The 12,481-nt window shown below is 53.6% G+C and overlaps 1 protein-coding gene across 1 annotated transcript in view; it reads right to left on the minus strand.

Annotated features, from left to right (window-relative positions):
• Window positions 1–12,481, minus strand: part of RGS3 (regulator of G protein signaling 3) — a 74,785-nt gene that overhangs the window by 47,499 nt on the left and 14,805 nt on the right. The window contains 7 exon segments of the mRNA XM_061479591.1: window positions 862–1,052; window positions 5,598–5,637; window positions 6,085–6,424; window positions 6,725–6,830; window positions 7,388–7,469; window positions 11,269–11,336; window positions 11,949–12,039. Coding sequence (XP_061335575.1) covers window positions 862–1,052; window positions 5,598–5,637; window positions 6,085–6,424; window positions 6,725–6,830; window positions 7,388–7,469; window positions 11,269–11,336; window positions 11,949–12,039 — 918 coding nt within the window.

Raw genomic sequence — 12,481 nt, forward strand, 5'->3', positions numbered from 1 at the left:
AGTCTGGTTGTGACCTTCCACAAGGCAAACTGTGCACACAGCCAGGGCTAGTGGACACACTGGTGCTAATGTGAACAGCCACGCAGGTGCTGTTGGGGAGGATGGAGATGAGCATAACGCTACCCCCCAGCACCAGCCCAGCCCCACGTTTACCCCTGGGTCTGGATCAGACTGGAGTGATGGACAACATGGATCATGGGTTTCAGTTAATCATCACCATGAGCTGACATGACACCGCTATTGTCTCTTGCAGGGGAGGACTAATGGTTCTCCACAGGGATTCAGCAGTAACATACTTAAACATACCGGATTGGATGAGGTTTTCTGGGGTTCTGGCCATATGAGGGACAAAATGTAAGACACAGATGTAGTTAGAGCTGCTACCACCAAAGTCAGGGCCAAGTCTGAAGAAAAGCATTCATGGAACTGGGGAGGGAGAACATCCCCTGTCAAGCCATTTCTGCTCTGGATCCTTGTCTGGGATTTTAGTGTTGGCCACCAGCTAAACAAAGAACCTTTGCACACTGTTAACAGAACATAGAACCCATGGAACTATGTGAAACTGGTGGCTGAAGCCCAGAAGCTGGGATACCTTCTCCTGACTCAAGCAAGCACTCAAGGACCAGATCTGAAAGCTGAAAAGGGAAAAATCTCCAACGGAGAATCGCTTGGGCAGGACACAATTCCCTTTAAGAATGTACCCAGTACTGTGCTAAGTACAGCCAGCACCAGAGGGGATCCATGCATTCGTGGGATATACTGCTGGGAAACAAATCCACTTTGCATGGCAGCCTGCACCCACCTCCAGCAGCAAGAACTGAGTGCATCAGATCCATAACACCACACTTCAGCTGCCCTTACCTGCACAAAGATGGGGAACACCAGCACTTTGGGAGCCAGCGTCACGTAGGTGCCGTAGCTGGAGTGTGGGATGTGTGGCCTCACTATGGTGCAGTTTTGGTAGTTCCCATAGCTCTTCATCGTCTGCACAGTCTTCATGAGCCTGGATTTTCTGCCGGAGCCCGTGTGTGATTTCCCTTTACATGCATTTCCTGGAGCGACAAAGGAAGCAGAGGGAAACCCAGACTCAGGGGATTGCTCCCGCTGAGCTGCTGCACGCTGCCAGCTTGCTTCCTGCTCCCACAGGCTGCAGGAGGGCAAGCAGAGCCTGAGGGGAAGAGCTAGAGCCCAGAGCTGCAGGAACACCCATCCTACTGCTGTCAGAGTTCTCCAGGGATCCGTGAAATAACAGCACTGAGCTCACTTCTAATGCAAACTGACTTCTCCCTGGACATTTCTGCTCAAGAGCTACTCGCCTGTTGGACCAAGGACAACTGCATCACAGCAGCAGCACAAACACCTCCGGGTGTGTGCAAATGAAAACCCAAGGAAGTCACAGAATCCCAGCCTGGTTTGTGCTGGGAAGGGACTTTAAAGCTCACCCAGCTCCAACCCCTGCCACGGGCAGGGACACCTTCCACTAGAGCAGCTTGCTCCAAGCCCCGGTGTCCAACCTGGCCTTGGACACTGCCAGGGATGGGGCAGCCACAGCTTCTCTGTGCACCCTGTGCCAGCACCTCAGCACCCTCATAGGGAAGAGCTTCTGCCTAAGAGCTCATCTCAGTCTCCCCTTTTTAAGTATGATCCCACTCCCCTTGTTCTAGCAAGTCCAGCTGCAGGTCAGCTCTGTCACTGCGTGTCCACTGCTGTCTGCACAATGTGTGAATACAGAACTCTGGAGGAAGAAATGTGCTGTTAGACACCTCCCTGTGCAGTACTGAAAGTACAGCATTAACACAGAACAACCCCAAACATGACTTTAAATGGACATTCTTGAATCACAGGAGCACCAAGGAGGTTCCCACCATTGGGGAATACCATGGAAGTATGACCCTTCCCTTTGCAGGGAGGGGAAAACTCGCTGTGACTTACTCAGCATGGAGAGAAACACTGGAAATTTCAACCTTGGGACATTTTTGTCCATCCACAGCCAGCCTGCTGTGGATTCTGGGCATGGGAATTAGCAAGGTGCAGGAATTTCACATGATGGGGTGCCTAGTGATGGGCTAATCGTGGTTTTTAGAAGATATTAAGATTGGAGGTGTCAAAGAAGGGCACAGGAGTGACAAACATATTCATGGCATGGGACCAACCCATGCCTTTCCAAATCACTCCCAGGGATGCAATGGCTGCTCAGATGTGGGGGTGTATTTATAAAGGATGAGCTCATTTTGCATGAGGCTGGCACAACACCAGCCACTGGGTTCAGCATCACATTTCAGTGCTGGAAAATGTCCAAGCAGCCTGACTGGACTTCACTTTGTCCCTCTTCACTGCAGGGAGCCGTTATCCCCACTCAGAGCAGGGATTACACAGGAGCTTTCCCCTCTAGCCTCCCACCTCAGCTGGTTGAGCACAGCTCTGACTTGCCCAACAAGCCAACACACCAGCTAATGCAGCCACCCCAAACCCTGCATCACTAGAGGCCAGGAGACATCAGGTGATGTGTCAAACCAGCCCCAGCATCCCAAATGCAATTGATAATCCTGTGATTGAAAGCATTATTGATAATTATCAACAGTTATTATTGCTCCCTGCACTCTCCCCCCTGTGAGGGGGAGTCCTTCCTTCCCTGATACATAGGATTTCTAAGCTCTTTTTTCCCACCCCAGAGGAATGCCTTTGGATACACCCAGCAAGCTCCCACCAGCATTTTCTCTCATGAGTGAACGGATGGGATGTGGGGTGCTCTGGAGATGCTTTACCTGGATAGAAACAACCATTTTCTCAGCACCACGGTTGAGGTGGGAGCATCTCAGACCGCTGGGAGCCAGTCCTAGAACTCACAGGCAACAACCCCAACAGGAACTGACTGTCTCTGACCCAAAATTCATGCCTCCATCAAAAGAAATGCCATTGAAAAATCCAAGTATATTTCATCCCTGCCTCCTGAGGCTGAACCAAGTGAGCTTGGGTCCAGCAGGCAGACCTGTCCACTTGGATTTGAACATACCCAGCTGAGGAGCTGGAGCACTGGCCCATTCTCCCCTCCACTATGTCTCAGGAACATAGAATCTGCTCAAGACCAGATTGGACAAGGCCTTGGGTGATATGGTTTAGTGTGAGGTGTCCCTGCCCATGGCAGGGGGGTTGGAACTGGATGATCTTAAGGTCCTTTCCAACCCTAACTATTCTGTGACTCTATGATTCTCCTCCAGCTCCACTCCCTGCCACGGGCAGGGACACCTTCCACTAGAGCAGCTTGCTCCAAGCCCCTGTGTCCAACCTGGCCTTGAACACTGCCAGGGATGGGGCAGCCACAGCTTCTCTGGGCACCCTGTGCCAGCGCCTCAGCACCCTCCCAGGGAAGAGCTTCTGCCTAAGAGCTCATCTCAGTCTCCCCTCTGGCAGGTTAAAGCCATTCCCCTTGGCCTGTCCCTACAGGCCCTTGTCCCAAGCCCCTCTCCAGCTTTCCTGCAGCCCCTTCAGGCACTGGAGCTGCTCTCAGGTCTCCCCTTCAGGAGCCTTCTCTTCTCCAGGCTGCCCCAGCCCAGCTCTCTCAGCCTGGCTCCAGAGCAGAGCTGCTCCAGCCCTCGCAGCATCTCCATGGCCTCCTCTGCACTCACTCCAACAGCTCCACGTCCCTCTTGTGCTGCTGCCCCAGAGCTGGATCAGGACTGCAGGGGGGAGCTCCCCAGAGCACAGCAGAGGGGCAGGATCCCCTCCCTGGGCTGCTGCTCACACTCTGGGGGTGCAACCCAGCAAACCATCCTGCAGCCCCTGCTAGAGGGGTGCCCAGCAGAGACCCCTGAGCCCTACATCCCTCCCCAGCCCCCCAGCGCCGGGGGGCTCTGCTCCCAGCACAGCAGCTTTCTGCACAGTAGCTCCTGCCTCTGCACTGAGCGGATACCCACAACCTTCCCAGGCAGAAACGAGCCAAAACACTTCTGACCATGGCTCAGAGCAGATAAGGTCTCGGCCAAAGCAAATAAACGAACCTACCCAACATTACATATTCCATTAAGTATTAGGAAATAGCACATTTACTTTCAGATAAGCACCAGCAGAGCCAGCCTGTGCTCTGCTGGCAACACAAACCTGCTGTTTACCGCTTGCTTTGAGAGCCTGCCTTGGCAGTGGTGCGGCCCTGGTGACCTAAAAGGTTGTTTCCACCTCTAAGTGCAACAACCCTGACATTTTCTTTTCCCTTTGTCCTGGTTGCTCTGGCAGGTGAAATCAAAGCATGAAAGAGCTCAACCCAGGACAGATACAATCTGGCTAGGAATGTAGGATCTGCTTTTCCTCTTAGCCCCAAATCACCTCATTTTATCAGAGGAATTCACCTGCAGAAGTCCTGCTTTCTGCACACTGGCAGACACAGATCCAGCCTGCCCCAAGTGCCAGCTCCTGTCACTGTGGGACTGGTGGCCAGCTCTTAATCACTGCTCAGGGTAACTAATGCATCCCGCCCTCTGAAGACTTAACATTAAATACACTGAAAGCCATCACTAAAATGTGTTATGGGAAGAAGCAGAGTCTCACAAATTCCACCCTGCTGTAAGAACAAGTCCCCATGGTCCAGCTCATCTTCACAGCATCCACAAAGAGCAGAAGGGAGCTGCAATTATCCACAGTACGGAACATCCCCTGAGCTGAGCTATGGGAATACTTCTGGCTGCAGAGCTCCAAGGCTTGCAGCACCCAAGGTACAGGGAGCTTGGACCCACCCTGCTCCCTCCTACTGCCCAACATCCCCAACATGCCTTTGCCAGCCCCACACTTTGCCTTCAGTGGACACTGTCCCATCTTTACAGGCAGTACAGAGTTTTGTAGCTGAGGTAAAGACACCCCTGAAAGATCAAGCCTGGGAACTCAGCTCTTTTGCAGCTCTTCCTAAGGGCATCCCAACACACCAGGGTGCAAGCACAGCCTCCCAAGCTCCCAGCTTTGAGCAGGAAACAAGTGGTTCTGCATGGAGCAGGATTCCTGCAGTCCCCAGCCCTGCCACATGCCTCATCCCACAAGCCCAACCATACCTGGTTCTCCAGTAAGACCCAGCAAACCTGTTGCAGAAAATGAGTTTGTTTCAAAGGGGTTTCAAGAAGAGCTGATCCAGAGCCTGCAGAGACCTGCAGCAGCCAGGAAATGAGCATTCCCCAAACCTGGCACATCAGCCTGCACTATTGTTTGTACAAATCTGAGTCATGGCCACCCTCACTGCCTTAGCAATAAAGTGAACATCAAAGCAGAGGCCACAGTATTGGCACCCCCAGCAAGGCAACATGCATGAGAAGGGAAACACAGCATGAATGGGCCCAGGGACACATCTGGGGAACAGCCACAACAGCAACACTGAACACTGTCACACTTCATTGCTTCCATCATACCCCTGATGGAGAGACCTTCACACCACGCACAAGGCTGTGACACTGTGCTCACCTCTGGGTCTGGGGTAGGGCTCTTGCTTTTATCTCTAACCCAGAGTGGGAAGATGATCCTACCCAAAAGCCCCAGGCAAGGCTTCAGTAGCACTAGAAAGACCATGTTTAGCTCTGCTGGGTGCTCTAAGCAGTGTTTTCAACACATCAGGAACTTACCCACAGTCTCATTGTTCTCTTGATAGACAGGTCTCAGCAGCTGTAAGACACAACCCGAGGACAGTCACCTGAAGTAGGCTTGAGGTAGACTTGACGACAACCAATTGCAAATGCTAGCATGACAAACCCAGCAAAGCCAAAGCTCTCACTCCAGAGAGGTGAAAATCACGTTTGCCCTGTTGCCAGCAGAACAGGAGAGCACTGACTTGCACTGTGGTCTATGCAGTGGAAACACTTCCCATATCCTCACCCCTTGAGTGAGCCCTGAGAGGAGGCTGCAGATCATTCCCCATTCTGCAGTCGTGGTGTAAGTGGTTTAGGAATACAGTGAAAGCTCCACCAAGGGACACAGGTCTGGCTTGTAAAAATGACATGTGCTCTAGAAACAGAGACGATGCTCAGTAGGACTAAAGCAAGAGAGGATGCAGCAAGCACAGCCAACAGCCACATGCACTAACTTGAGCACGGGGCTGGAGAGCAGCCCTACCTGGCTCCCGGGGTTCACAGGGGCTAAGATGATGTAGTTCTGGTCTGCAGCAGAGGGCACCCGGGACAGGGCTGGCAGGGTGCTCTGGCCCCGCTTGCCGAGCTCCGTGTACCTCTCCCAGCTGTTCAGCACCAGCCCATCGCTCCCATCGTACAGGACGTGGCAGCTCCGGCGCTGCTCGGGCCGCAGGGGCACGGTGCTGTTCTTCTCCCGCTTGTTGGGTGGTGACTGGAGGTCGTAGGCAGACTTGCAGGATGATCTGCGGATCATGCCCTCATGTCCCGACCTCACCTGGGGCACCAGCCGCCACACCAGCAGGATGATCTCAGTGGGACAGTTCCTGGAAGGGATGGCAAGGGACAAGTCAGGGATGGAGCCGTAGGGAGCGAGGCCTCTGCATCACTCAACCATGAGTCCTGCAGTCCTTCCTCCCTCTAATGCCTCTGCCCCCTCTTCCACCCTTCCCAGCCCCTGCACCCTTTCCTCTAGTCCAAAGAATCCTTTCCCAGTCTCCTGCATCCCTCCAAGCTCCTTCCCACTCAAAGCTCCTGCTGCCTGCCCTGGAGCTCTGAGTGACAGGGCACTGCTCTCAAACCACCTCTCCCACAGCCCTGCAGTGATGCTTTGGGGGAATACTCACCGGATTTCATGTGCCAGCTCTACACACTTCCAGTGCTCCACAGGCTGCTCATTCAGCTGCAGCACCGTGTCAAGTTGCTGCAGACCTGCCTTTTCCGCTGGGCCACCTACAGAGAGAAGAGAAAAATGCCAGTCACCCACTGCTTCCTTAAACACCCACATGTGAAGTGGGGTCAGCCAGCCTGGAGCTTCACCTTCCAATGTGCAAACACACTCAGTGCCTGGGACAAAGTCATAAATGCTCTCTCAGAGCTATTGCATGAACTTCCCGTGTTTCCTGGTGTGCAGTTGGAGCACCAGGGCACAACAGAGACACCAAGTGCATCCTGCGGATCCACACCAAAGGGAGGCTCCCACGACCCTACTCCTCTCTGTGCACCCCCACATAGATCTTTCCATAGGTTTCCAAACCAGCCACTTGTCAGGTTGGAGAGGGAACAAACTCTCTGCAAATGACTGCAAACACTGCCAAAATAGTGACCCAGCACTAACTCAGTGGCCTCTGATCTCATCAGAGGCACTAGAGAATTCACAAAGTGAAGTTTCTTGGGGTAACTGGGATCCTGCAAGGCACTGGAGCTTCTGAATCAGCACGCTCTGGGAAGTAAAACAGCAGCAGAGTCACCCTTCACATCAAGAGGCACAAAGTGACCTGCTCTCTTACCCGAGTCCACTGCCTGCACGCGGACAGGGGAGTCACAGCAGATGGTGAAGCCAAACCCATCGCTCCCTCGAGGGATCGTGATCTGAAAGAGACACCGGAGTCACCGTTAGGTAGGAAACAGCCACTGTGTGCAGCCAGCGAGCACCCTCCTCACCCGCACCCTGCCCGAGGGGCTGCCACAGGGACCCTGTGAGCCCCACAGACAGCGGGTCTACCCTGCTGCACCCAACAGGGTGGGAAGGGTGGTAAAAGCAATGCAAAACCCAGCTGAGGAGCAACATAATGCTGAACAATACATGGTGACTGAGCATACACAAGTCTCCGCTCCAGACTCCTGCAAGGCTAAGGAAAGGTCTGACAAGCCATTAGGAAGTGGAACCTGGCAGCCTGGCTCTGACGCTGGTTTCCAACACGGCTTCTCTACACAAGACACTTCAACGTTTCATTTCCAGAAATAGCAGCACTCCTCTGCCCTGCAGATGGGCACCGGCGTCCGTGCTGGAGCAGGCTCTGTGCACAGCACCCCATGGGCTGTGGATGTTTTCTCTCACTGAGCCTGGAGAGGATGGATGCTGTTGATTTCAGTTCACTTCTCCTCCTGATTCAAGAGCCATTGAGCTTATTACTACAATGATATTTATTTTGTGATGCTGGCTCCCAGCAGCAGCTCAGCAGGACAGTTCCCGTAAATACCTGATTATCCCCCAAGACATTTGTCAGGAGCCTTGTTTTACCGACAGGGAAAAGAAAACTCCAACATCTGACCTCTATTATTTTGAGAACAGCCTGAGAGATGAACTCAGAAGAAGCTGCCAAGGAGGAAACTGGCTCCTCACTCCTTTACCACAGGAGGGCAAATGCAAGGAGCTTCCATTTCCCCGCACCTCGTCCCTGCTTGATTGCTCAGCAGAAAGCCAGGCTTCAAAAGATAAAAGTCTTTCCCTGGCAGGATGTAAAATGGGTCCAGTCTCACCACACTGTTACTCTCTGGAGTTTGCTGGATTCTCAAACAGGGAGGAGGCTGCTTGCGGCTCTGCACCTTCAAACCAACTTCACGTTCCAGACACAAGGCACAGGGATGCGAGTTCTGTTACCGCCTCAGGAGCCAGCTCAGCATCTCTCCACCATGGAGACTCCACAGGCACTTCCCAGCCCAAAGCTTCCTCACAACAAGAGGGCTCCTGCTCCTTCTCCCTGAGCTGCTGCCTCTTCTCCACCACCAGTGGACACTTCCCTGTGCCACTAAATAGGAGCTCCTCACTGCTGATGGTTCCCTCTCCTCAGGTGGAGAGAGACTCCAGCACCACAGGGGTCTCTGTAGCCATAACTTTGTCACTAAATGCAGAACAAATTGCCAAAATAGAGAACTGAAGAGGTTTACGACACAAATCACAGTCCCTTGGCATTAATACAAAGCAGAGCAGCCTTTCAGCATCAGATGGTCACTACAGCCCCAACAAGTGGGCATTTTTAGTGCAGCTGGTTCTTTGTGCAGTGCCCACACAGCAGCTTTAGCATGGCATGAAAGATCAGCACAGGAGTGCACAGAAAAGCTGACCATCAGCGAGGAGCACCGGTCCAGACCATGGAGGAAAAACTGTGTTCAAAAGTGCAGGAGACTGGGACCTGTGCAAGCAAAACCAGCACCAGGCATTGCCCACTGTGCAGGTCTAGAACAGCTTCCACCAGCATTCACAGCAATCTGCTCCTCCTAAAGCAAGTCCAGCTTCAAGCAACACTCAATTCCCGAATACATCCACATTAAGACAAGTTTGAAGAGCTGTAGTAGCAGCCTGGCAGAGACCTGGCTGCAGCGGTGTCTTGCCTTGCCTCTATGACTGGTGAACTGAGACAACACCTCACAGCTCAACACTTCCACCATCAGAATCATAGAGTAGGTTAGGGTTGGAAAGGACCTTAAGATCATCTAGGTCCAATCCCCCGTTACCCTCACATTACACAGTCAATGCTCCCCTTCTGTCCCCATTTACACACTGCAGCATCAGCAGAGACACCTACCTGAGGATGCTTTCCATGTATTCCCGATAATATAACTTAGAAACTATAACAACAGCAAACCAACACCCTGGAATCAGCACATACAGCCCAGGAATAGCAAGAAAGCCCACAGACACTCCTAAACTTAGCCAAGCCTTGCACACACACTCACGCTGGCACAGGGATTTCTTCCCATGGGAGACACAGACCTGCCTGTATCTCCGCTCTGAGCACACCTTGCAGAGTCCATTGAAGCGGTTCATGGCTGGAAACACTCAACTCGCCGTTAGCCCATGAAAATCCAGTCCCCTGGAGCAGGCGTGATCCCGAGCTCCTCGTATCGCACGAGTGTGGAACAAACCACAGTCAAACTGGCATGACCGCCCATGGGAACCCAGCTCCAGAGAAGAATGGCAGGAAGCCACCTTTCACCTCCCCAGCCCCTGTCTGTGCTGTATGCCGCTTGACGATAAGCCAGAGGGCTTCCTGAAAACCCTAACTGACAAGGAAGAGAGAGAGTTTTATATTAAGATTCCTGTCAACTATTGAGTATTCCCTAGTCCCTGCTCTGTTGATGGGGCTTTTGTTCCCGCGGCATTCTTCAGCCCCACGGAGCACTTTGTTATTGCAACGCTCTCACAAACACTTGGAGGATGTTAGAGCAGCGTTTCACAGGCTCTGTGAGCTTTGCTGCACTAAAGAGAGGAGCTGTGCTTGTTACAGGCATCAGGATAAGAGAAGGTTTAAAGGGGAAAAGCAAAAGCAGAGTTTGTTTTGAAAGCACAGACCCAGAGGACAGGCACATCCTGATGCTTTGTGCTCACAGTCACGGAGGGGGAAGCGGAGAGGTCAGTGGATTTGCACCCATGGTGTAATACTGGAGTTGAAGATGAGCTCTTCACACAGGCAGCAGCAGGGCACAAAGCAGGACTTGGTGAGTCTGCACTGCACAGCCCCAACTGCCAGCGCTGCAGCACAGCCCCGTGGAGGTGGGTTTGCAGTGGAGAAGAAAGCACCTTCCCCACTCAGGCATGGGGATGGAAATGAGAGGAAAGGCTCAAGGGAAAGCAGACCCCGGGCTCCCTGGGCTGGCAGGGCCAGGGGCTGGGGAGGGAGCACAAGGAGGCCCAGCACTCGCAGCGGACGCTGCCCGGGGCTGCTCCGGGCGCATTGTCCCAGCGGCCGCACCGCCAGGCTGGAGCTGGATGGGATCATTCTTCCTTCCCAGCCACCATCTCCCAAGCCGTGGCGCTGCCGGGGAGGAAGGGAGGAGAGGGGCGCTGGCTTTGTTTGTCTTGCTCAATCCTACGCTTTAAAGCAAGTAACTGAAAATGCAGCTGAGGGAAGCAGCAAAGCGGAATTCGGCACAGATAAATCACGGGGCCGGCGGAGCCCGGTTTCCGATGCAAGCCGTGTGTTTGTGTTCCCATTTCCCATCCTTGCCTTCCTATAAATCACCGAGGCTTCACCATGGGCCTTTCCCTTCCCAGAGCAAGCAGCCCTGATAGGAGAAGAGGAGCAGATACACCCGTCCAGGGAGACACGGAGCCGGCCAGAGACTGATGCTGTGTGACAGGCAGTCAGCCAGCCCTGTCCCCGCTGCTCCCAGTTCCCATCGCTCCCAGTCAATGGCTGCTGCTTTGTCTTTGTGGCAACAGACTGAAAGTACAGGAGGTCCCTGTATGGGAATGGGGTTACTATCCACATCACCCACTTCCACTTCAACTGGGATAACTCCCTATAAAAGCCAGTGCCTACAGAGAGACTCCCACAGCTCCCACCTCACTAATGCTCTGGCCGTTGGCTCATTTGCCACCCATCCATGCAGGCTTTGCTGCCAGCAAGCTCCCTACCCCACGTCTTCACAGCCCTGTCATACCTACCTTCAGCTGCTCCATGGTCACATCATCCTGGCTTTCCTGTGCTGCACTCTGACTTTCCAGCATGGGCTCTTAAAAAAAAAATCAGGGAAAGGCCATTTCATCCCAACAGCACACACCTGACAATTCCACACTGCATCTACACACTGTACAAGATCTTTACATGTCACGGGCACATCTCCAGGCTGGGGCAGCCCTGCATGGCAGCAGCTGTGGCGTAGCTGTACATGTAGGACAGGCACTGCTGTCTCTGCTCTGTGCCAGCCTAGCCTCCTCCACATACCCTGGCAGCAAGACCAGGGCAGGAGAACAAGCTCCCCACTATCCTGCACAGACCCCAGAAGACAAACAAAGTCTGGCCATGGGACTCAGCCCCAAGTCTGAGAGGCAGGATCAGCACGATAGAAGGCCAAGCAAGGAGAAAAGTGGCTGCAGTGTTGGGGTCCCCATAGAGCCTCAGATAGCCCAGTGAGCAGAAGCAAGGGCTGAAGGGGAAAGCTCAGTGCCTGTGCAGAGCCTGCTGAACCAGCCAGTCTTTTATGGACCCAGAGCCCACTGAGCCTCACAGGGCTGCCCATGGGGGAGAGGGTGCTCTGGGGCTGGGGGCTGCTCCCACGAGGATTGAGTCCTCTTCCAAACCATGCCAGAAGTCCGTGGAACACACCCAAGTTGGGGGAACGCACCTCTGCTCTGCCTCAGCCGTCGCATGGCCACCTTCAGGTGCTTGGTCCTGCCCAGGTCCTCCCCAAGGAGATAGTACCAGCCACTGATCTCCTGGGGGGAGGAAAGAAGCTGTTGATGAAAGGGCAGATACTCATCGTTATTCTTTTCTCACCTTGGAGAAGAGGAGGCTCCAAGGAGACCTTGTAACAGTCTTCTGATACCTAAAGGGGCTACAAGAAACCCGGAGAGGGGCTTTGGACAAGGGCCTGTAGGGACAGCCCAAGGGGAATGGCTTTAACCTGCCAGAGGGGAGACTGAGATGAGCTCTTAGGCAGAAGCTCTTCCCTGTGAGGGTGCTGAGGCACTGGCACAGGGTGCCCAGAGAAGCTGTGGCTGCCCCATCCCTGGCAGTGTTGAAGGCCAGGTTGGACACAGGGGCTTGGAGCAAGCTGCTCTAGTGGAAGGTGTCCCTGCCCGTGGCAGGGGTTGGAGCTGGAGGAGCTTTAAGGTCCCTGCCAACACAAACCAGGCTGGGATACTGTGATGATTCTAT

This window comes from Pezoporus flaviventris, unplaced genomic scaffold, assembly GCF_033815535.1.
Source record: "Pezoporus flaviventris isolate CSIRO_AGI_PZ_B2104156 unplaced genomic scaffold, CSIRO_AGI_Pfla_v1 ptg000154l, whole genome shotgun sequence".
NCBI classification, from domain to species: domain Eukaryota; kingdom Metazoa; phylum Chordata; class Aves; order Psittaciformes; family Psittacidae; genus Pezoporus; species Pezoporus flaviventris.